The 21145-nt window shown below is 45.5% G+C and overlaps 2 protein-coding genes across 4 annotated transcripts in view; both read left to right on the forward strand.

Moving 5' to 3' along the window:
* The window catches only part of RNF10 (ring finger protein 10), a 207074-nt gene that overhangs the window by 55512 nt on the left and 130417 nt on the right, over positions 1-21145 (forward strand). The window lies entirely within an intron of this gene.
* Positions 17164-21145, forward strand: part of CABP1 (calcium binding protein 1) — a 39080-nt gene continuing 35098 nt past the window's right edge. Inside the window, exon 1 of one of the 3 annotated variants that reach the window (XM_005288671.5) lies at positions 17164-18389. In XM_005288671.5, coding sequence (XP_005288728.1) covers positions 17775-18389 — 615 coding nt within the window. In that variant the 5' untranslated portion in view covers positions 17164-17774. The remainder of the gene's footprint in view (positions 18390-21145) is intronic. The other 2 variants (XM_005288672.5, XM_042841660.2) reach the window with 2 other exon arrangements.

Consider the following 21145-nt stretch of genomic DNA (forward strand, 5'->3'; position numbering starts at 1 on the left):
TCCTACACCATCAGATTCATATTCCCTCCCTCCCTGATATTCTTTTTCTTCTCTTTAATCCCAACTCTTCCCCTGACTCCTGCCCCTGCTGTGAAATTCCCCCATCACTCATCATGTCTCAGGCAGACACGGGCTGCCCCATTCACATAGCCCCATTTCTCTAAGTGAGGGCTCTCAGTCTCTCACATGCTTGTTTTCCTGCAATTCAGAGGGCATTATCCCATGTTATCTTATGTTTGGGGCAGGCCCTTCCTTAGTGAGGGTCCATTTCTCCACTAAAAGGCCCACACAAGCAAAGCAAGTTGCTTTTGGAACCACTCTTCTTTTGGAGGCCCCGCATCCCATGCGAGTTCTGGAACTCCACACTGAGATATCCTTTACCTTCCTCTCCAGCAGCAGGACCGGAGGAAGAGGTGTCAACCCCATCTTTTCCACTCACCAAAAGAGGAGGCAACTCATGGCCAGATTTCTCCATTCTAGCAGTTTGGGCACCTGCAAAGCACAAGGATGGCTTTGTCTCCTATTGTTATTCCCTGCTTCTGTCTCCAGTCTCTCCCCTGGGGAGGCAGAGGCAGTGTTTGGAAAAAAGGTACATGGCAGGTCTCCTGGTTCCTGACCTGCCCATTATCAGGGCTTGGATAGCAGAAATTTCCTGCATGGAGACTGAAGCACCTATTAGGGGACACTATCATCTCCATCACACACCAACTAATGGGCCACAAGCTCTTATCGAAAGCTAGGCAAGCAAGGAAGATGGTATGGACAAAAGAGGCTCAGGGCACCAGTGTCTCCGTTTCTAGTTCCTCTTGAGAGTTTCTCTGGAATAAGCATTATTCTAGCTCACACAGAGATGGACTTTTTTGGGTGCATGTGGGTAAGGATAGGGATTTGTTTGTTTAGCCTCCCTGTCCCCAGGCTACTGCCCTTTGAGAGAGAACAGGGTGTTCTTTGCTCCTGGCAGCCACACTCAACCTGACACAGTTGGTTTGGTGGGAGCCACAGAGCAGACAGGGATGACTCATTCTGCCTCAATGGCTCATTCAGGAGCTGCAGGGAGAAGCTATTTATAACCAGCCCTTTCAGGTTCAGTGCAGCAGCATCTTCAACACAGGGAAAGGAAGGGGATTTTTCAGTTACAAATATAAACACTACAGTGCCTCCAGAGGCACCCAGCGAGCAGCTGACCTCAGCCAGTCCTCTATCCCAGTCCCTTTGCCCAGCTCTCTGCATGTGTTCTTGTCCCACCTTGGGCTCTGCCCATAACCCATCTGCACAAAACACAGACTCTTGCCACTTATCTATCTGTCACCCATTCTGTCTGTCAGTGATCCTAGCAAACTCACTTCACTCTGTCTTGTCATTGAAGCAATCCCTGGATGGTCTCAAACAATCTTCATACCAACAGGAAACCCCATCTAAAACCCTCTGAGGTAGGGTTGCCAACATTATATTTAGAAAATAAGGGACTGTTTTCTTAGCACACCCGCCGCACCCTTCCTCCCCATATTATTATTAATCATAATAATAATAATAATAAGCAGTACTCACCTACATTCACCATGGGTATTTCTTGCTGCTTTTTGCAGCACTCAGCAACTCCCAATCTTGTTGTACAGAGATGAAAAAATAAGGGATGTCCCTTGTAATAAGGGACTGTTGGCAACGCTAGAGTATCTCTTATATAGGAGCTAGTGCTGTAATTTATGGGATTCCTGAGTTATTTTCCTGACCCTGCCACAGACTCACTTTATCTCTCTGTGCCTCAATTTCTCCATATGTTAAATGGGAACAATGATACCCATCTTTGTTTAGCATATTGAGATCTATGGATGAAAAGTTCCCCCATGTTGTTGTTACCGGAGAAAGGGGCACAGACTAATAAGAAATCACATCACATAATAGCAGGGGACAGCATGTTCAAGAGAAATATTTTCTATAAGCATCTACCTGTCTAGATCTAAGTATTTGTGTGACATGCATCATGGAGACTCTGAGCATGTTTCAGGATTCTGAATTTTATGTTAAAATAAATGGTTTTGATTTGTCTGTCCTCTAAGATGCTTTTGAAGTCAAGTCTGCAACAACCCAATGAATTCCTGTTGTCTTGATATTTAGTGTGTGTCCCTTACCATATTCTTAAACCTACATGCATATTGGGAACAACTCAAAAGAGCTGCATGGCTTGCATCATTCTGGAACCTCTTCCCACAGATTCTGCACTTTTCTGCTGGCTCTGAAGCATCACTTCACCATGAGCCTTCTCTCTTTTCCCATTCCCACCTCTTTGTTTCTCATGTCCATTCACACCAACAAGCCCACTGCTCCTTCATTGTGTATAGCCATTTTATAGGGCCAGTGCCTCCATAGGCCATTTGCTCTTCAGAGTTCCCCCAGCTGCCCAACTCCCTTCACTGCTGCTCCCTTACCTGGCTGCCTTAAATCATTGCACCCTGAACCTTCTGGGCTTATTGGCCCTATTAGCAGTGTCATTTTGTTAATAGTCTAGGCCCTGAAGCCATGAAATAAATAACTGACTTGTCCCTGTTTCCTTATCAGTTAACTATATGAATAGCACACACTTATAAAATAGCCAAGCAGTGATGCTGCAGGAATCATTCCTTTCCCAATGTCCAACTATGAAGTTTCTGGCTGAGACCAGTAAATGTGAAAAGACATATTCTTCAGTGGGTGACCAGGGCTTGCATTGGGCTGATAGGCAGTGGTATGGCAGATCAGCACATCTCTCAAGCTGCTATCTTGTTCCAAATCTCAGCTTTCACTTTTTAAAAAATCAGGGCTTTGTCTACACTTAAAATGATGCAGCTGCACCACTGTAGCGCTTCAGTGAAGATGTTCTTTGCCAACGGGAGAGAGCTCTCCCTTCGGCATAAAAAACCTACCTCTGCAAGTGACATAAGCTTTGTCTGCGGGAAAACTCTCTCGCCAACATAGAGCTGTGCATTCGAATGCTTATGTTGGCGTAACTTATGTTGCTTATGTGGAATAATCACGCCCCTGAGCGACACAAGTTTTGCCGACATAGGCTGTAATGTAGTCATAGCCTAAGTGCTATCTGCACCAGGAGTTAGGTTGGTATAACAGCATTGCTCAGGGGTGTAGTTATATCAACATAAATTGCTAATGTAGACCAAGCCTCAGTGTCTGTCTATGATGGTTACAAAGAGAAACTAAAAAATGTGAAATGAGTAATTGATGCAGAGGTGTTTACATGAACCTGCAGAGAGCTTGGGACAATATCTCTGATAGATGGGATCTGCACCATTCATTTCAGTGAGGTGTGAACTCAGATGACTAGTGATGATAAATTAAATGTCAACACTATTAGCTATTTCATTTCTTGACTCATCTTGCATAGGCCATGAGATGGTACCCAGAGCTGTCCTTGGCCCATGATCGCAGGATTACCCTTTCCAGCAGCTGTCTTGCCCATTTCCCCTTCTCTGCCCTGGACACGAGCTGGCACTTACCTCACCTGTTTCAGACCAAGTACTTCCTGCATATCTCACCATCTTCTCTTTGACTTAGGGTTGATGACACTCTTCAGGAAAGCTCAGGAGTTGACAACTACCCCCTCCAAGCCCAAGAGGCCATGATCTAAGTGCCAAGTGTGAGCTGCCCCTGGTCAGTCTCCATGATCCCAGAGTTGTCAGGGCCATGGAGGGGAGATCAAGAGTGTGTGCATGTCAGAGGCTCAGGAGGATTTACCTTCCTGCAATTCCAATTGCTTGTTTTCTATCTGGGGAAAATCCCTTTTGACAGCCCAGGCGGAGAGCTTCTAATTCCCGTCTACGGCTCATTTTTCACTTCAATCCCTCAGCGAAAGGATTTTAATGCTTGATGGATTCAAACTAAATTATTTCCGTTCCTGTGGCTTTGCAAAAGCCTCTAGGGTGTGTGTGTATGCAGGGGAGGAGGGCTGGGGCTTGTTTTCGTTACATTCCAATAATCCCCCTCTCCAAGGGAAATGCAGTTCATTTCTTCATTTAGGAGCTTCTTACTGATGATCCCTCTCATGCTGTCTTTCTGTCTCTTAGATCACAGCAGTGCCCATAGAAGAGCTGCCATTTCAGGGGCAAATCAGTGTCCCTTTCCCCTGCTCCACACCAGTATTTCTAGTACAAATGTGTACACAAATAAAACAACCATTGGGATGTGCTCCAGGAATGGTACTGGAGTGGTGGTTGCCTGGGTGGAAACGTACACCTTCCACAGCCCTTGCCTCTCATAACAGGACTCTTTGCAGGGAATGGGGAAGTAACACTGGTTATGAGACTAGCAATTACAGCCTGGTACATGGCATCACCTTAGCTGAGTTCTATTCCTATTTCTGCCATTGACTCACCATGTGACTGTGGGCAGGTCATGTCCTCTCCTGTGCTTAAGTTTCTCTTACTGTAAAATAGGGATCATGATGTCTGTCTCACAGCAGGAGCAGTGGTTGTGAAAAATAATCTATGCTTCTAAAGTGTTTTGAGATCCTCAGATGGGTGGGACTATAGAAGGGGAAAGTATTGTTATTTATTCCAGTCCCACGCTCTCCCATCAACAAAAGTCACTGTAGGGAACGATGAAGGGGCACTGCCTGTGAGAGAACTTGTTACAGGCCCAGACTTTCCCAGCAGGAGGCTCTCTAGGGAATAGTATAGCCACAAAGGCTATGGAGAAACTCAGAGCTCCTCCAGTCCCAGTGTTTCCCAGAAGGCATCTGTTGGGTAAGTAAAGTATATTTTCAAAATGAAATCAGTACTATTTGCCCAGTTATAACGTGACAAAGTGGCATTTCTCTGGTAATACCAACAAGCTGAGGACATCACGGGCTGTTTCCTGGACAGTGGCAGGAGAGATGGCCTCATCTCTAGGGGAGATGATTGTCTGCTCATTCACTCTGTGAAAGATTTTCTTTCTTTCTTTCATATATATAGAGTAAATAAAATGACCACAGAGTGCACATGCCTGAGAAAAGGAAGATACCCTAGTCTCCTCTCCCAGTTTCTCCTCTTTTTGTTGCTCTGTCTCATGACCTTTACAGAGGTTTTTGCATTGATGGTTGAGATTTCCCCCTCCCCCCCGCCAAAGATATCACTTCCCACCTCCTCATTTGCCTTTGATCACAGCCTTGCAGATGGCTCTGACATTGTACGCATTCCCTACACCATTTCAAAGCCTTAATCTTTTAATAGCTGGAGGTTTTCAGTTTAAGTCATTTATTAATATTCATTCTTAATTGTAAAGCATTTTAGTGACATCTGAAAATCTGTCTTACATAACATCCTTATTCACACTTGAGTCCTTCAGATCTGGAGTGCCAGGGAATAACTCTCTCTCTCTTTTGATCTCCCCGTTCTGCCATTAGTCCTTGCGCCTTTATTGCACAAAGTCATTAAAAACATACAATACATTTCAAGTGTTTAAGCTCAGTTAATGTATATTTAAAAAAAAATCCCACTGTATTATGTGGAATGTGATTTGCTGTCATGTTTGCATTTAAGTGCTGCAGCAGACAGCAACAGAGCAGAAGACTCCATAAAGTCTTCTAGAGGTCTTGTTATGCAGATCTAATGGGAAGACTTTAGATAATAATGTGTGGTATGCTATAGAAAACTATGAGATAGAGAGAAGATTTTTCACAAGGTGCTGAGTGTCACTAACTTTCTATAAGCAATAGCTCTTGGGAAGGGGAGCATGTGATAGAGAACCTAGGACTTGGTGTTTTAGAGAGTTGGGGATCCTGGGGACTAGGAGCAAATAGCTCACTTATTTTTATAGATATTCCAGCAAGGCACTGAGCCAGGGAAAGGGGAAAAGGATCCTAGCTGGTCCAGAGTCATAATGAGCCGTGTTCAGTTTGAAGTTCTTAGGTTTGCTCTGAATTTCCTGAAGATGATTATTCCTTTCCTGACTACAGTACTGAATCTAGTTGGTTCAGTTAGCTGCCAGCCTTTTCCAAATGTCAATTGCAATATTTGCATCTTTTAGGGAGTGCTTGAAGTAGTCTTTAAAATCAAATACTGGCCTCTTCACTGATGTGAACCTTCCTGTAGATGATTGGGAGACTTTCTTTAGGCCCAGAGCGCTTTCAAACATGTCCTTACCTCAGCATAGTTGAATAACAGCAGCAGCTGGTATCTTTGACTGAAAATCTGTTCTTACCAGGTTTTTGGCCAAATTTGTCAGACTTAAGTTGTTTGCATGAGCTTCTGTAAAGCATCTGAATATTTGGGTGTGTAGGGAAACTAGACTTGAACTCCAAGAGTTTGATCCTTCTCTCAATCACACTGGTGAAAATCATGAGTAACTCCATGGAAGTCATTGAAAGCAAGCTGGTGTGAGATCAGTATCAGACCTCTTAATCTTTTGATGTTTTCCCATTATTAGTCCATGGGAGACACTCCTATGTCATTGCAGAGCCTCCTTCTTCCCTTTTAGACTAGATAGTTCAAAACCAGGCTGTTGTTTCCTCTGAGCAAAAGACTCCACCACCAAAACTTGTTTTCAATAGGATGCTGTCAGATTAAGTTTGGCTCAGATCTAGGTGGTGTGTAGGGAGGAAAAAAACTTTGGTAAGACCTTAAACCAAGATAATTGTTTCTATTAAATTAAAAATTAAGTAAAGTCCAGTGGAAACAGTGTTATGAGTTTTTAAAGAAATAAACAACACCATCCTGTGTTCATAATCCAAACATTGTTGCATAGAGGTAGTTAGTACATGAGAAACTGAAAGTGAAGCTTACTTGAAACTGACTAGATACCCAAAGTGAAGTGACTGCCCTTTTCAGTTCATTGTACAGCCTGAAAGAAATGCAAAGAGTAGACAAAGAGCATTAATACTAAATTAGATTTTGAAAATTATTTCACTTTTCATACACTGCAGTGTTATTAATAACTAGATAAATTAGAGAAGTGAGCTTGAACATCAAATCTGAACTGCTTCCTTCATCCCAGGTTGGAAAAGGATGGGAGAATGGATCTGTACCTATTCCTATAGTTTTAGGATCAGGGTCACATCAGAAAATGAAAGAAGCCTAGTTTCTTGCATCTGGCTTGGATACTGCCCAAGAAGACAGGAAAAAAATCATTTCCATAGCCACAATACTTAATACTTTGTACTTAAATAGAAATCCTTAAATAGAAATAAAATGGTTTCAAAACACTTTAGAAAGATGGATAAGTTTAACTACCTACTTTACATATAAAGTAACCAAGGTGAAGGGGCCGATTGTTATAGGTGCCACTCAGTATGAGAAAAGATTACAGCACCTGGCCTCAACTGTCTCAGATAAGGTCACAGGGGATCAAAGAGGGGACTAGAACACAGGTGTCCTGACTTTCAGCCCCCGTGCTGTATCCACTAATTTGTGCTAGAGAGGTGATTTTTGCCATTGAAGGTAACTTTGAGCGCCTGTGTCTTATCTTCTTAGTAAGATCAAATATGGCCTGTTTGTTGTATTTTCATCTAAAACATGCTCTACTCTTTCCATATGTGCTAATTTGCCTCTGTAAAAACTTGTCTCCTTGCCTTATGGAAAAGTACTGTAGAGTTTAATAGCAATGAAACCAAGACATTTCTCTAGGTATTTAATAAGGTTCTATAAAAATTGGTTTGAAAAACCCTATAAAATGTAATAGAAAATGGCAACCTTACAATGGAGGGTTTTTAAATCATCCTATGGAATTTAATAGAGGATTCTATCCCTGCTATAGAATTCCATAGGATGGTTCAGAAAAAATCTACACTAAGGTTATTATTTTCTATTCAATTCTATAGGACTTTTCCATAAAAGTGAGGATCCTTCATTCTAATCCAATCCAATCCCCTAGAGGCATCTTAGGAACTTGAACTTCATTTCTGTTCATGCTGTTTCCATCAGAAATGGAAGTACCTCACACCAATACTTTGTGAACTTTTTCTTGGTCTTGTTTTGCCTGCTAGGATTCGTAGCCACCCCACTTTCCATCCATCTTGACAAGGTGCTGGCACAGTCACTCTGTGCTGCTGTGCCTGTGAATTTGTGACATTTGTGAATGCACTAACACCTGGTTCCTTGTTCTTCACTTTAAAAAATTCACCTGAATGTGCAAGTGTCCAAGATTTATTTTAGGCCTGCAAATGGGGCATAAAGTATGCTTAGTGCACAGGGATGTAAGTCAGGAGACCTGGAGTCTATTCCAAGCTCCTTTGCTATCTTGGTATATTTGGTGGACAAATCATGTCAACGTCCTCTGTCTCAGTTTCCCCATCTGTAAAATATGGATAATGATTCTCACCCTCTTTTGGAAAGTGTGTTGCCATCCTGGAAAATGTAGTAAGTATTCAGATCTGGGTTGTAGTCCCTAAAAAAGATTTTGTGCTTTTTGCCCCCGTGTGGAATATTTCTTAATGCAATCCTCTTTATTGTTCAGTTTGTGCTCTAGTATATAGGATTCAGTGAAAGCTCAGTTAAGTGACATGGGATTTAAATTCCCAGGGAACAGGGAGCCAAATAAGAGCTATGGCCTGAGGCAGATTTCATACCAAATCTCAGGTTTATTTGTCCATCACAAGATTCAGTCTATTAACATCACTACTAATTATTATAACAATTTCCAGTTCTATAGCACTTTTCACCCTGAAAGATCCCAGCTCTCTTTTCATACTGTTTCTAGAGATCTTTCTCCCACCACTGAAATGCAGCCATCTCTGAGGTGTGACACCACAAGCGTTCTGTATTTATAACAGTACTGTAGGAGGAGACGTGAGTAATGACTTCAGTTAAAACTGAAGGGAAAGTTAGGCAGAATGGCCCTGATCCTCAAAGGTATTTAGGTGCCTAACTGGCATTGAAATGAATGGTAATTAAGCATTGAAATAACTTTGAGATTCTGGGCTAATTAACTATTCAAGCTATTAGGAAATCAGGGTAGTACTCAAACTCTTGCAAAAATATTATTGGATCTTTTAGTGACTATGAATCCTCAGTGCCTTTGTGTTATGTTTCATGCACAAGATGATACCTCGAACAGCACAGTGCCCCCTAACAATGTGATAGGGTGTTGGTTCAGCATTGACTCAGAGAAAAGAGGGCTCTCAAACTTTTCATATTATGATCAGGGTTTGGGGTTTTTTTTGTCTTCCTCTGCAGCATGTGGGTGTGAGTCACTTGCCAGGATTATCCGGGTATATCTCATTTAATCATTTCCTTGCCATTGCAGAGGCCTCAAGCACTGGTGTATCTCGATCTTTCCTATTCCCTCCTATTCTCTCCCTGTGAAACATAATCTAGTTTTTTATGGGTCTTGTTTACTTTGGTCTTATTTCGGTTGTTGGGTGTAGTGTGCGGGTTGTGTTGGTGGCCTGTGCTCTACAGGAGGTCAGACTTGATGATCTAGTGGTCCCTTCTGCCCTTGAACTCTATGATTCTATATTTGGGTGCCTAAAGTTAGGAACTTAAATCCATATTTAGGCACCTAAGTAAAAGTGACCTGATTTTCAGAGGTGCTGAGCTACTGCAGCTTGTGTTGATTTCTGTGGGAGTTGCAGGTGCTCAGCGCCTCTGACGATTAGGCCACTTTTCCGTAGGTGCCCTAGCCAAGATTTTTACATACATCATTTTAACACCCAAGTTTGATAATTTTGACCTGAGTCACCAGCACCACCTCTTGCAATCCCCTGGGATTGCCTTAGACAGCTCTCAAGTTCTAAACAGACTTAAACCTGCTTAGTGTATGTGAATTAGGTCCTGATCCGGCAAGAATCCCCTTGATTTTAAGGATCAGATCCCAGCCTGAAGTGATGAAGCTTAAAGCTATTGTGGTTTATCCTCCTTCCCACAGTGAACAGGGTTAAGCTGAAGCTGGTCAGTACATGTCCATATTTTCAGACTCATGTTTTCATTTCTGTTTATTGGCTGTATGTGCCAAATTGTCTCTCCAGAGCTATGTTCTAATGGCACCTTGTTGATTTTGTACCATTAGCTATGTTCATTATGTAAAATCTTTGCAATGAAGGGAGAACAGCTGCCCTGGAGCCTGGAGATAATGAGTGAATCACTCTGGCCAATCCAATCTGAGTTTGAGTTCAGGTTATTTATTTTACACCCTTATCTCGTTTGCTGTAATAACTGAGTTCCCCCTGCAGTGTCATGATGGAAGCTCATGTTTTAGTTGTTATATTGGAGAGACCAATGGATGAAAAGGAGCAACTGCTTGTGTCCTAATTTCTCAAACACCCGGCGGGGGTGGCAAGATGAAATGGCACAAGAATCTGTCATCATCTGCAAATGGAACACACGGACACTTAATTCCCAGTGAATCCTGAATTGCAGAAAAGAGCCTTTTCCCATCATAAGGTCAAGAGTTGTCCTCTACCAAGGATGAACTGGCTGCAGTAAAGATCAGCATGCTATGCTATGCTAAGTAAAGGCAATAGCGATTGCCTCGGTCCTTCCCCAATGCAGATCCTTGCTCCCATTCCATCCCTCAAGACGCCCTCCAAATGCAACCCCTCAATGTCTGGCAAATAGGGTGTGATAAATAGATAGTAGTTTTTCCTGGCTGGCACATATTAAAAATATGCCAAAGCAGGCAAAAATGGAAGACATTTACCACATAGGCAGGGATACTTTCACCTCTGCTCAGTTCAACTCAAGAGTCCACCTATCTTTCTGAAAAGATGGCACTGCTCATATGACCCAGGTGTCATTTTAGCCCTTCCTCTCTTCCCTTCAGGGGAAGAGATCACTCCATCACATGACCTGATTCCTTGGGACTGCCTCATCCTACCACAGGCTGGAGACTGTGAGCTCCCAGAGGAAGCAGGGTGTCTGGGAGATTTGGACTCATCCAGGAAAGATGCCTGGGAGAGCTGGGCTCATCTAGAAGGAGAGTATTGAGAGGTCGCTTGTGAAAACTTTTCCTCCCATGTTAATTGTTGTGCTCAATTAGAGCTAAAGATGAGCCAATTGATAAAACTTTCCTTTCCTATTTACTCTCTGGCACCACATGTTTTTTTGCCCTGGGACTTCCGCTTGCCATCCACAGACTGGCACCATGTGTCCCTGCTAGAGCCATGTCAATACTACTTTTATTTTTTTACATGGAGAATTCTTCTTTTTAACACAAGGACTCAGAAATCTACAACTTAATGTGCTGCCCCATCTGCCATGTGGTTTACCCTCCCCTTCTCCAATGCTACAGAATGCCCTGCTAGGTAGAGGTGCACTGTGAAGTGGATCACAGTTTGGTAGGGAATGGGTCTGGCTAGAGGAAGGACCACAGTTGTCCATTTTGAGTGCAGAGTGAATGGATCTGCAGGGCCAACCCAGCTTTCAGGACTGAGTTAATTCCCTTTCCAGCCTGTAGGGCTAGAGGGGGGTCTGTAAGAGGGACCTCAGAAGGATGCAGCTCTAGGAAGATTCCTGGGTTTGTTATGGAACTGAGTCGGGGTGAGCTGCTGCTTCTCTGGAGCTTGGGTGAAGTTAGGCCCTGCTCTTTGGCTCAGAGAAGCCCTGCTGTATTTGTCCCTTAGAGGGTCAGGGCATTTCTTAAATTTCCTTTCCTGCTTGGTGTGGCCAATTGCAAAGATGTTTAAAGTTCATTGATGTGTGCAATATCATCTCTTGCTCTAAGTGGCCCATCATGATAGCAACACAGGGCCCTAGCCATGCAAAGGTCTGCATCTTTCCCTAGCATTATCATGACAAGAAATGCTGTTTGCCCCTATAACTTTCTCCTTCACCCCATTGAAGATTGCTCCCATCTGCCATGTCCCCACTGTCCTGCTAGAAGGGCACTACCTGATTCTCCCTCTGACAGGCTTTGCAGCATCACTACCCCCCCTGTAGCTAAGAGGACAAGACAGAGCTCTCATATTTTCCCCTTCTCCTCTTCTCTCCTCTCTCTCAATCATTCTTGGTTCTCTCACACTATCTCTGTTTCCTGTAGGTTTTCTCTTCTCTTTTGTAGGCTGCTGTCTCTGTCTTTCAATCTCTGCTGCCACTTAGATTGCAAAACCCTCTTTCTTTCCCATCCCTCCCCAGAGTCCCCACGGGCCACTTTTGTCCCTTTCCTCTTCAGAGTTATTTGATTGCAGAACCCAGTCCTCTCCTGGCTGCTTGCTGCCCTTCATCTAGTGCTGGCTGAAGTGAGCTTTCTGTTCCCAGTGACACTGCATGTGTAAGTAACCAGAGTGGATTTGAGCACAGTGATTACAGCCAGAACAATAATGCCTTTGTAATGCTGTGGGGATTATTCTTCTCCTATGGAGTAAGACCTGAAGAACAACACCACATCATCAAGCAAACAGAACCTCCAGCTGTCATTGCTGTAGCTCCCTTTAGAGACAGACACATGCTTGGCCAACTGCAATTCCCCTGAAGGCAGACACTTGGCACCCTTGTTCCCATTGAAACACACTGTGATTCTGCATCATCATTTGACAGAGACAAAGACATGGTAGAGGATGTGCCATGGGACAAGCCCCTCTCTAGCAACCCAGCAGCTCTGCCTAGTCCACCTTTGCTTTCAGTTTGTTCATCCTTCTCACTACTTCTTCCTTTGATGGATGATTCTATAATAAAATGACCTTCTGGAAGAAAAAAATCTCTTCTAATTTCTATCCTATCCCCTACTTCTTGAACTTAAATTCCTACCCCTTTCCTGTACCAAAATGGGTCTCTGTAGGAACCTTTCACACGCTCTTATCATGCTTAGATCCCCATAAAGGCAACAATTTTCAAGACTAAAACAAGTTAAGTTTCACCTCACTTTCCTCAGGAAAGGAATCCTTGTTCCAAAAAATCCTCAGTAAACATCTTTCTACCATTATCTTTTCAGAATGCCTTTTCAGTCGCAGCATATGAGCCAAATTCTGGTTCCATCAACATCAATGGCAAAATGCCCATTGGCTTGCCTGGGAACAGGAGTTGGTCTAGCATGTTTTGGAGTGATTCAGAGGCTATTTCATGAGCAGCAGTATTGGGCTTAGCACTCTACAGAGCACAGAGGAAGAGACGGCCTGTCACCCAAGGAACTTACACTCTACATTAAATAGCCAGTACAGTTTGGATACATAATGCCATAGTTGCTTGTCAGATATCCAAGCAGTGATTTATCCCTTTGTTTAAGGTAATGTCCTACCCTTGATCGCCTGGCAGGATGCCACTAATGGGTTTCACAGGGCAAGATGGGATCTTAATAAGAAGAGAGCGTTCATTTAGTGCACAAGGTTAGTGAGTGAATGTAGAGACACACAGCTCCCGAATCGCTAGCTCACGGCTGCGGCACACTGCGCCCGTGGCTGCGAGGCCGGAGCAGCCTACACCCCCACGCCTGTGATTGAGAAACTTATTGGCTGACCTAATCATCACCCTCGCTGCTCGCTTTCACGTGCACAAGATATGGGCTTGTTAGGTTATGTTGGGGAGTATTGTATGCTCCTCCTATGCGCAAAAATTGAACCACTCATAAGTGTTGTAAATAGAGAAGTAAGAAAATAAATACCCCAGTGGAAAGTCCTTGGGAGGCTTTTCGGCTACCATGACCTGGCGCTCTGTCTCCTTCCTTTTTCATCGCCGCAAGTGAGTTCAAAGCTAAAGCGGCCCTATGGAAGAAGGTCTGAATGTGAGAATGGGAGAATGATAGAAAAGGAATGCTCAGGAGGAGATAGAATAGGGGCTTCTGGGAGTCAGGACTCTTCTATTCCCAGCTCTGTCATTGACTAGCTATGTGACCTTGGGTAAAAGTCATTTTAACTTATCTGTGCCTCAGTCTCTCCACATGTAAAATGAGGATGAGACCTGCCTGTCCCATACGTGTAGTTGTGTTTGTAAAGCACTTTGAGGTGCTCCTTGGAGAGCAGAGTGTTATAGTTTTCATAGAAGAAGGTAGTGTTACTCCAAATGCAAGTGTAAGGAAGACAAGAAGCAGGAAAATGTAATACTGCAGAAAGATCTGTTCCAACGAATCACAAAGCCCATGGCCTCTCCTTCCTCAGGCATTTTGGGACTTCACAACTTGTCCTGGGACATTTCTCACTCATCTCACTGTCAAGCAGTTCCTTAACAGGACTGCTCCCTAGTCTCTTTAATACAAACTGAAATGTGCTCTTTTGAGTTCCCTTTAGGACAGATAATAGACCCCTGGTTCCTTTGAGTCCTGTTCCATTTCTTCCAGGCCCTTTTCACTAGTGCTAAGGAGGGGCAAAAAGATTCAGATCGCAACAGCAGAGAGCTTTTGATAATTGATATAAAGACTGAGCAGGATTTTTACCACTTACAGGCAGTACTGCATTCATAATTACCTGCTGGAATGGGACAGGCAGCTCCGTGCCCCCTGCTGACATTGAGATGCCTATGACTTTGGGAATGGAATGCCATCCCCTTTCTCTGATTTTGAATTACACAGATAGCTTTGACATTAGTTCCATCTCAGGAAGAAGTGAGTGCGCATGTTATGTAATATAATCTTAGTGTCTCAAGGATTCTGTTCTGTCCTCTTTTGTACTGCCAGATGGCATAGAATATCCATTCTCTCTGGAGAGATGTCCATAGACATCTAACAGCTGGATTTATGGTGGTTCACTCTGTAACTGGGCACTGTTGTTCCTTGGCATTTGGCTCCTGCAGATCAGCTAGCTCTTTAGTATTCAGTCGATGCCACACAGCCTCTTGCTTTACACTGCGATCCCAAGATTAAACTGTCTGCAAGAGGACATAAGTGAAGAACTTTAAAAGCAAATTTGAAAGGAGGGGCTATTTCAGATTCTCCAAACATGTTCCTTCCCTGCTGAGACCCAGGCCTGGGTTAGTGAACAACATGTGTTAGATCCATGCTCTCACTCTGTCCCATTCTGCACTTGCTTCAGCTGCTGCCTGTTTCCTTGCTGCTCTGTTCTATAACATGGCTCTTAGGCTGCATTGTTATTGACTCGGTGGAGCTGTTTCTTACCTTCATCCCTGAAATGCTCTCCAAAGTGATGAATCACACACCTGCATAAGTGACTCCCTTCTCACAAATGAGGCATCTGCTCAACATTCTGCAGTCCTCAGTTGATTGAGACAGGGAACTATAACCCATATGCTGGCAGTGATATCACCACAGTCCTCAGAAATAGCCCCAATAACTTCATGCTTCTTCACAGCAAGCAATGTCAAATAGCACTGCAGTGGTGTTAACTTCCTCACAGCAGGGCACTGTCAGTGCCAGATGGGACTCTAGGAATGCCAGCTTCTCTAAAAGCAGTACCACGTCAATATCATAACTCCAGCACTATGGGCTTCTCCAAAGCACACCTAATGTCTGTATGAGTTCCTCATTATGGATTCTCATACCAGTGTGCTGTTGAGTGTGAGCTTCCTTGCAGAAATGCCTCTTCAGTATCCATGAGTTCGCCAGCTACAGTAGTTCTAGTGAGGACTCTGCCTCTCATACATGTAACCATACTGCTTCTGGAGTGCAATTCTAGTTTAATATTATAAAATATGAACAGCCAGTTATACAAAAGGGCAGCTGGGCTGTAATTAAGAGCTAGAATGACAGTGTAGATTTGAGTAGGAAATTGCTACTGGACAAGTGTCCTCATCACAATAACCATTATCACAACTGGCACTAATTAGCCATAGAAATTGGACTCTTCCCTTGACCCTAGAGAAGGCTTGAGGCATATTGTGGGAGAATCTTGCACAGCAGCTGAACATGCTATACCTGTTCTGTAGCTAAGCGCCTTCAGTCTCCAGGCCTGTTAATGAAACATAAGCACAGCATGCAAAAGTAGGGGAAGGGGAGAGTGTGGCCTTTACTCACTAAGAACATGTGTCTGGTTGGAACATTTAGCACTTCTCTTTGTCCAACAATAACTGATTAAATTTTAAAGCCCCTTTTCAAACCTGTCACCCTTTGCAAATAATGTCCTGGGTTTGATTACAGTAAAACTTGAGACACCAATTTCTTAGAAACAAATGTTTCTTTATTTTTATAATGGCCTTGAACCAAGGCCCCAGATCCATTACCAGGCTTGCATCTGAGTTCACAGGAAGAAGCTATCTCTAAAATAGTCTGAACAACTGACTCCAACCCTCCTGAACTTTGAGAACTTTGGGATTTGGATCAGGAATCTGAACCGGGGCCGCCCAGACGATTCAGGGGGCCAGGGGCAAAGTAATTTCGGGGGCCCCTTCCATAAAAAAAAGTTGCAATACTATAGAATACTATATTCTCGTGGGGGCCCCTGTGGAGCCCGGGGTCTGGGGCAAATTGCCCCACTTGCCCCCCTCCTCCCCCAGCAGCCCTGATCTGAACCTCCACCTTTTGGAGTGTTTTGATCCAGGGATTTGTTCCTGCCAATTATGCCAGTAAGAAGTTTGGATCCAGGTCTAAGATTCCAGGGATGTATTACTTAAGCAGTTTGAGCTCCCTAAAAACAGTGCTCAGAAAATGCCTGCTAGAACTCTGTGGAATATGGAGTCCCCGATTGCAGCGCTAACTACCACTTTCATAGCTGCGGCATCCTCACAGCAGTGCACCAGTGGAAGCCATCACTACACCAACGGGAGCTTTCTCACAGCAGTGCCTTCAACTCAGCTAGCACCCCAGCTGTGTGAGCTTCCCCACAGCAGTGCCCTGCCGCTGCCCTCTGCAGTGTGAGCTTCCCCACAGCAGTGCCCTGCCGCTGCCCTCTGCAGTGTGAGCTTCCCCACAGCAGTGCTCTCCTTTGCCCTCTGCAGTGTGAGCTTCCCCACAGCAATGCCCTGCCCCTGCCCTCTGCAGTGTGAGCTTCCCCACAGCAGTGCCCTGCCGCTGCCCTCTGCAGTGTGAGCTTCCCCACAGCAGTGCCCTGCGCCTGCCCTCTGCAGTGTTAGCTTCCCCACAGCAATACCCTGCCCCTGCCCTCTGCAGTGTGAGCTTCCCCACAGCAGTGCTCTCCTTTGCCCTCTGCAGTGTGAGCTTCCCCACAGCAGTACCCTGCCCCTGCCCTCTGCAGTGTGAGCTTCCCCACAGCAGTGCCAAACTTTATTTCTTATCAGTAGCCAGATTTAGTCCCTTTTCTGCTGTCCGCTTCCTCTCTTCAAGTTCATGCTCACACAAACGAGCAGGGCCGGGGCTACTTGGAAAGTTGGTCACCCTGCAAGTCAAGGAGGGGGCCGGTTCCCAAGACAAGGGAAGGAGTTTAATGTGAAGCGTCCTGGGGTGTTTATGGTGATGCTCATTTTCTGCCGGACACCGAACCGGCTCCCTCAGCCCTTGCTGGTGGGTGAGAGGGGCGGATTCGGGTTTCAGGCGCTCGGACTCCCCTTCACGTTCACGCACCACACGATCCCCGCTTAAAAATTCATGCAGCTGCCGCAGCGATCTCCATCCTCCCCCAGCCTGCTGGGAAGCTGCAGACAGCGCAGCCCGGGCTGGGTGGGAGACGCCACGGAGCGCCCTGCTTGTCTCCCAGCGCCCCCGGGTCGGCTCCTCTCGCTGGGGAGGCGAGGAGGAGACTGAGCGCCTCACCTGAAGGAGCTACGCGTCGGCACCTTGGGCTGCCAGCAAGGGGAGGGGGAGGCAAGGCTGCTGCTGAGGAGACGGTGCCCTCCAGCCCCCGGCTTCCTGGCGGAGCCAGTGCCTTCCCAGGCCATTGTCTGGAGCTGTCACATGGGCTGTGGTGCTGAATTTAAGCAGATTTCTGAAGGACATGCCACGAGCACTTCCTCCAGCCTGCGGGGACTGCCGGGCGGAGAGCTTCCCCCAGACAGCCGCCGCCACTGGGTTTAAGATGCTTCTGTAGCCTGCCCGAGATGAGCTCGCCCACTGCAAAGAGCGAATCCAAGACTTCGCTGCTGAAGGCAGGGGGGAGCCGGAGGGTTGCGGCAGGAGCAGAGCCCCAGCCCAGGAAGAGCCATGCCCGGGACGGGAAGGGGCAACCCAGGTACCCAGCGAGGGAGCTGAGCAGCCAGGAACAGCTCCATGGCGACCCCAGTTCCAGGAGGCCACTTTGCCACCCAGGAGTCAAGGAGAATGGAGTGAAGGGACTCAAGAAGCAGTCACATGGACAGGGTGAGAGCCAGCCAGAGCCAGCAGAAGGAGGTCCAAGCAGAGGCAGCAGCAAGGAACAAGCGAGGACATCTAGGCATCATCACCAACATCACCATCACCACCACAAGCAGCAGCATCCCAGCCTGGACCAACAGCAGCAGCACACCCAGAGGGATGGGGAGGAGAGGGAGGAGGACTTTTTCTTCGGTCACAGAGAGGGGTCTAGCAGAGAGTCCCTAAAGCTCTCTGAAGGCTCGTCACCTCTGTCCAAGTCCAGCAGCAAGTACTCCACCAAGTCCAACAGCAGCGACAGATCCGGGGAACCAGATCCCCTCTTCCACCAGCTGCACCCCATTCTCAGCTCCGTCTTTGGCCAGGTAAGGACCAGAGTGTCTCACATCCGCCCTCCTCCCATCCTCCCCCAGCAGCCGCGTCTTTCTGCCCCTTTACACATCTTTGGCTTGCCGGCTCAGAGCCCCCCTGTGCTTTAGAGATAAGCTCACAGCTATAAATGCACTGCTTCCTGGCTGCCTCTGCAAAACTTCTCGGGGCCATTTGCATCACAGTGGTGCAAAGTTAAAAGGGGGTCTTCCTTACAGTTGTGAACTAGGGTGCGTGTGTTTGTGTGGAGCAGGAAGGTTTGTACCGCGGAAGGGCACGGGATAGGCTCAGATGTGCGGGCTGGGAACTGGCTTTGCGAGCGTCTATGATAAAGGGAGGGGGGCACCTGTGTACTTTGTGTCTTCCCTAACGAAAGAACAAACCCCGTCCGATCAATGGCTTGTAGGAATTCCCCTTGGGAGGCGGACACTGCCGCAGCTGCCCTAGTCTGCCGTGTGACAAAGGGTTCTTTCTAGTTGGCTCTGCATGTGCTGCGCGGTGTGTGGTGCTCTGAGAGATATCAGGCAATTAATTCTATTTCATCCCAGCACCAAAATGAATCCCACCCCTCACCTCATCCCCCTCTCTCCTTGGTTCACTGAAAATCCACTCTAGTTGTCTGAGCTAAATTGTGTCTGTGTCTGGGGGGGGAGGAGGGAGGGAGTAAAAGAGCCTGATCTGAAAAACACATGCAGATATTAGAGTCTTTCTCACGCCCTTTCTTTTCTTTATATGTTTACTTCTCCTTGAGGTACATTTATGTGCAATGAGAATATGAATCATTTATGATGGCAGAGCTGTCAGAAGAAGGGAGGGGGACAAAAAATCCTTCTGACCCAATTCTGAAACCCTCTCAGTCAGTGTGTTGAGATGGAACAGATGCTTTCAGTATTTGCAAGCTCTTTCGGTGCAAAGCTGTTGTTTTAAACTGCGCCTGGTAATGAAATTACCCCTGACAGGGCTACTCTTTAAAAGTGAAGAGGCAAAGCGAGCCTCGCTTCCAATTTTCATTTAGAACCATTATGGGATGTTACAGTACTGGGAAATGTAATCTCCAGGAAGATTAATGTAACTGCAATCTCCCAGAAGCACAACTGTAGGTATAAACCAGTAGCCTGAAGTGCTAAATTCCGGTACAGAGAGTGATCAGTGAAACCAGAATTAGGATTTGTGGTTTTGTTTTATAGACAAAGCTGGCTTGGGAGGTTCTGTAGAAATGTCTAGTCAAGTTGGGGTGGTGAAGAGAGGAAGGGAGGAGCAGAACCTTAGTAGTCAAGAGCAAGGACAGTGTGCATCAGGTCTGTTTAGTTCAGTGTCAGAAAGTGCTGTCTTCCTCTGATAACCTTGACTGCACTGAAGAAAATCAAACCTCACCTGTTCCCCTTCCCCAGGACTTTGCATCATCAACAATAGTTTGTTTGTTGGGATATGAATATTATTGTTGCAGTGGACTCAGAACTAGTATTTCCCCCCAGCCCCACAAACAGGACATCAAAACTCAGAGATAAAATCTTTCAATAGCAACATTCAGGGTCCTGGTCAGTGCTAGTGCTCAACTAGGTGACAAAGAGCAATATGCCCACCAGCATATTTGGAAATCTGTGGGCTAAATTCTGTCCAGTTACATCTCTGCAACTTGGCTGACAGCAGTGGGGATGTAACTGAGTATGGATTTTAGCTCTGTAGCACTGCATGGCCTCAAAGTATCAGAACCACAAAATAAATCCATACCAGGGTCCCCAACACAAAAGCCATTGTCTACCTAGTTTTTAATTGTTCTTTTCCCACTGATGGAAACTGGCTCTGAATAGCATCTTTATTATATCAGTGTTGCCTACCCACTTTCAGGTGTCACCACCTTCTACTGCATGCCATAAACTCTGCAAGATTTAGTCCCCCCAGTTCAACGATGCCGGCTTGCTTACAAGAAAGAAGGGCACAGATGAAATGCTGCTTCTGGCTCTTTTACCCAGTGCACAGCCCCTGTGCTTGTGAATAAACAGAGATCTTTCTTCATAGCCTGACATCCTGTATCTGTGTCTGTCTGCCTCTTGCCTTCTCTGAAAGGATTTAGATGAAATGACCATTCAATGGATAATGTAAGACAGGAGTGTGGAGTGGGTTGTAGTAGGAACATTTGGGAATGGGTGAACACAGCAATGCAGGAATGCCCTGGTAGCTACAGCATGGAATGCAGAAATAGTTGGATGCAGGAGCACAGGCACAAAGTAAAGAAAATTGTAATTGTAAAGTTCAGGAATGGATGGAGGCCCTAGGACAGAAGCAAGTGCGTTTTGTCATGGTAATAGAAGGGATGGAGGCTGTATCCCAGGAGTGGAGAAGTGAATGTTAGCAGTTGGATAGAAATGTGAGTTTGCAGTAGTAGGGGAGGACAGGAAATTATTCCTGTAGGAGCCCAAGTTTCAATCATGGGTGGATGCAGTGTCACAGGGGTGCAGTAATGCCCAGGATTGCAGAAAGGAATTGCAACACCCATTTATTATACACTGTAATTAGAAGAGAGCAACAGCACCATAAACAGTTTCTTTAGTCCAGGAACTTCTAGCTAACACACCCAGTCCACTGTGTTGTTATCACACAGTGAGTGAAGCAGTTAAAATAAATTTTTAGTTACACATTAGGAGGGGAGCACAATGCTGCAGATTTACAGCAACGACAAAGCATGATCCAGGGGCACCAGTATGTTTTGCCCCAATGATACACAAGGTAACGTCCTCCTCTGCTGATCTAG

This window comes from Chrysemys picta, chromosome 15, assembly GCF_011386835.1.
Source record: "Chrysemys picta bellii isolate R12L10 chromosome 15, ASM1138683v2, whole genome shotgun sequence".
NCBI classification, from domain to species: Eukaryota; Metazoa; Chordata; order Testudines; family Emydidae; genus Chrysemys; species Chrysemys picta.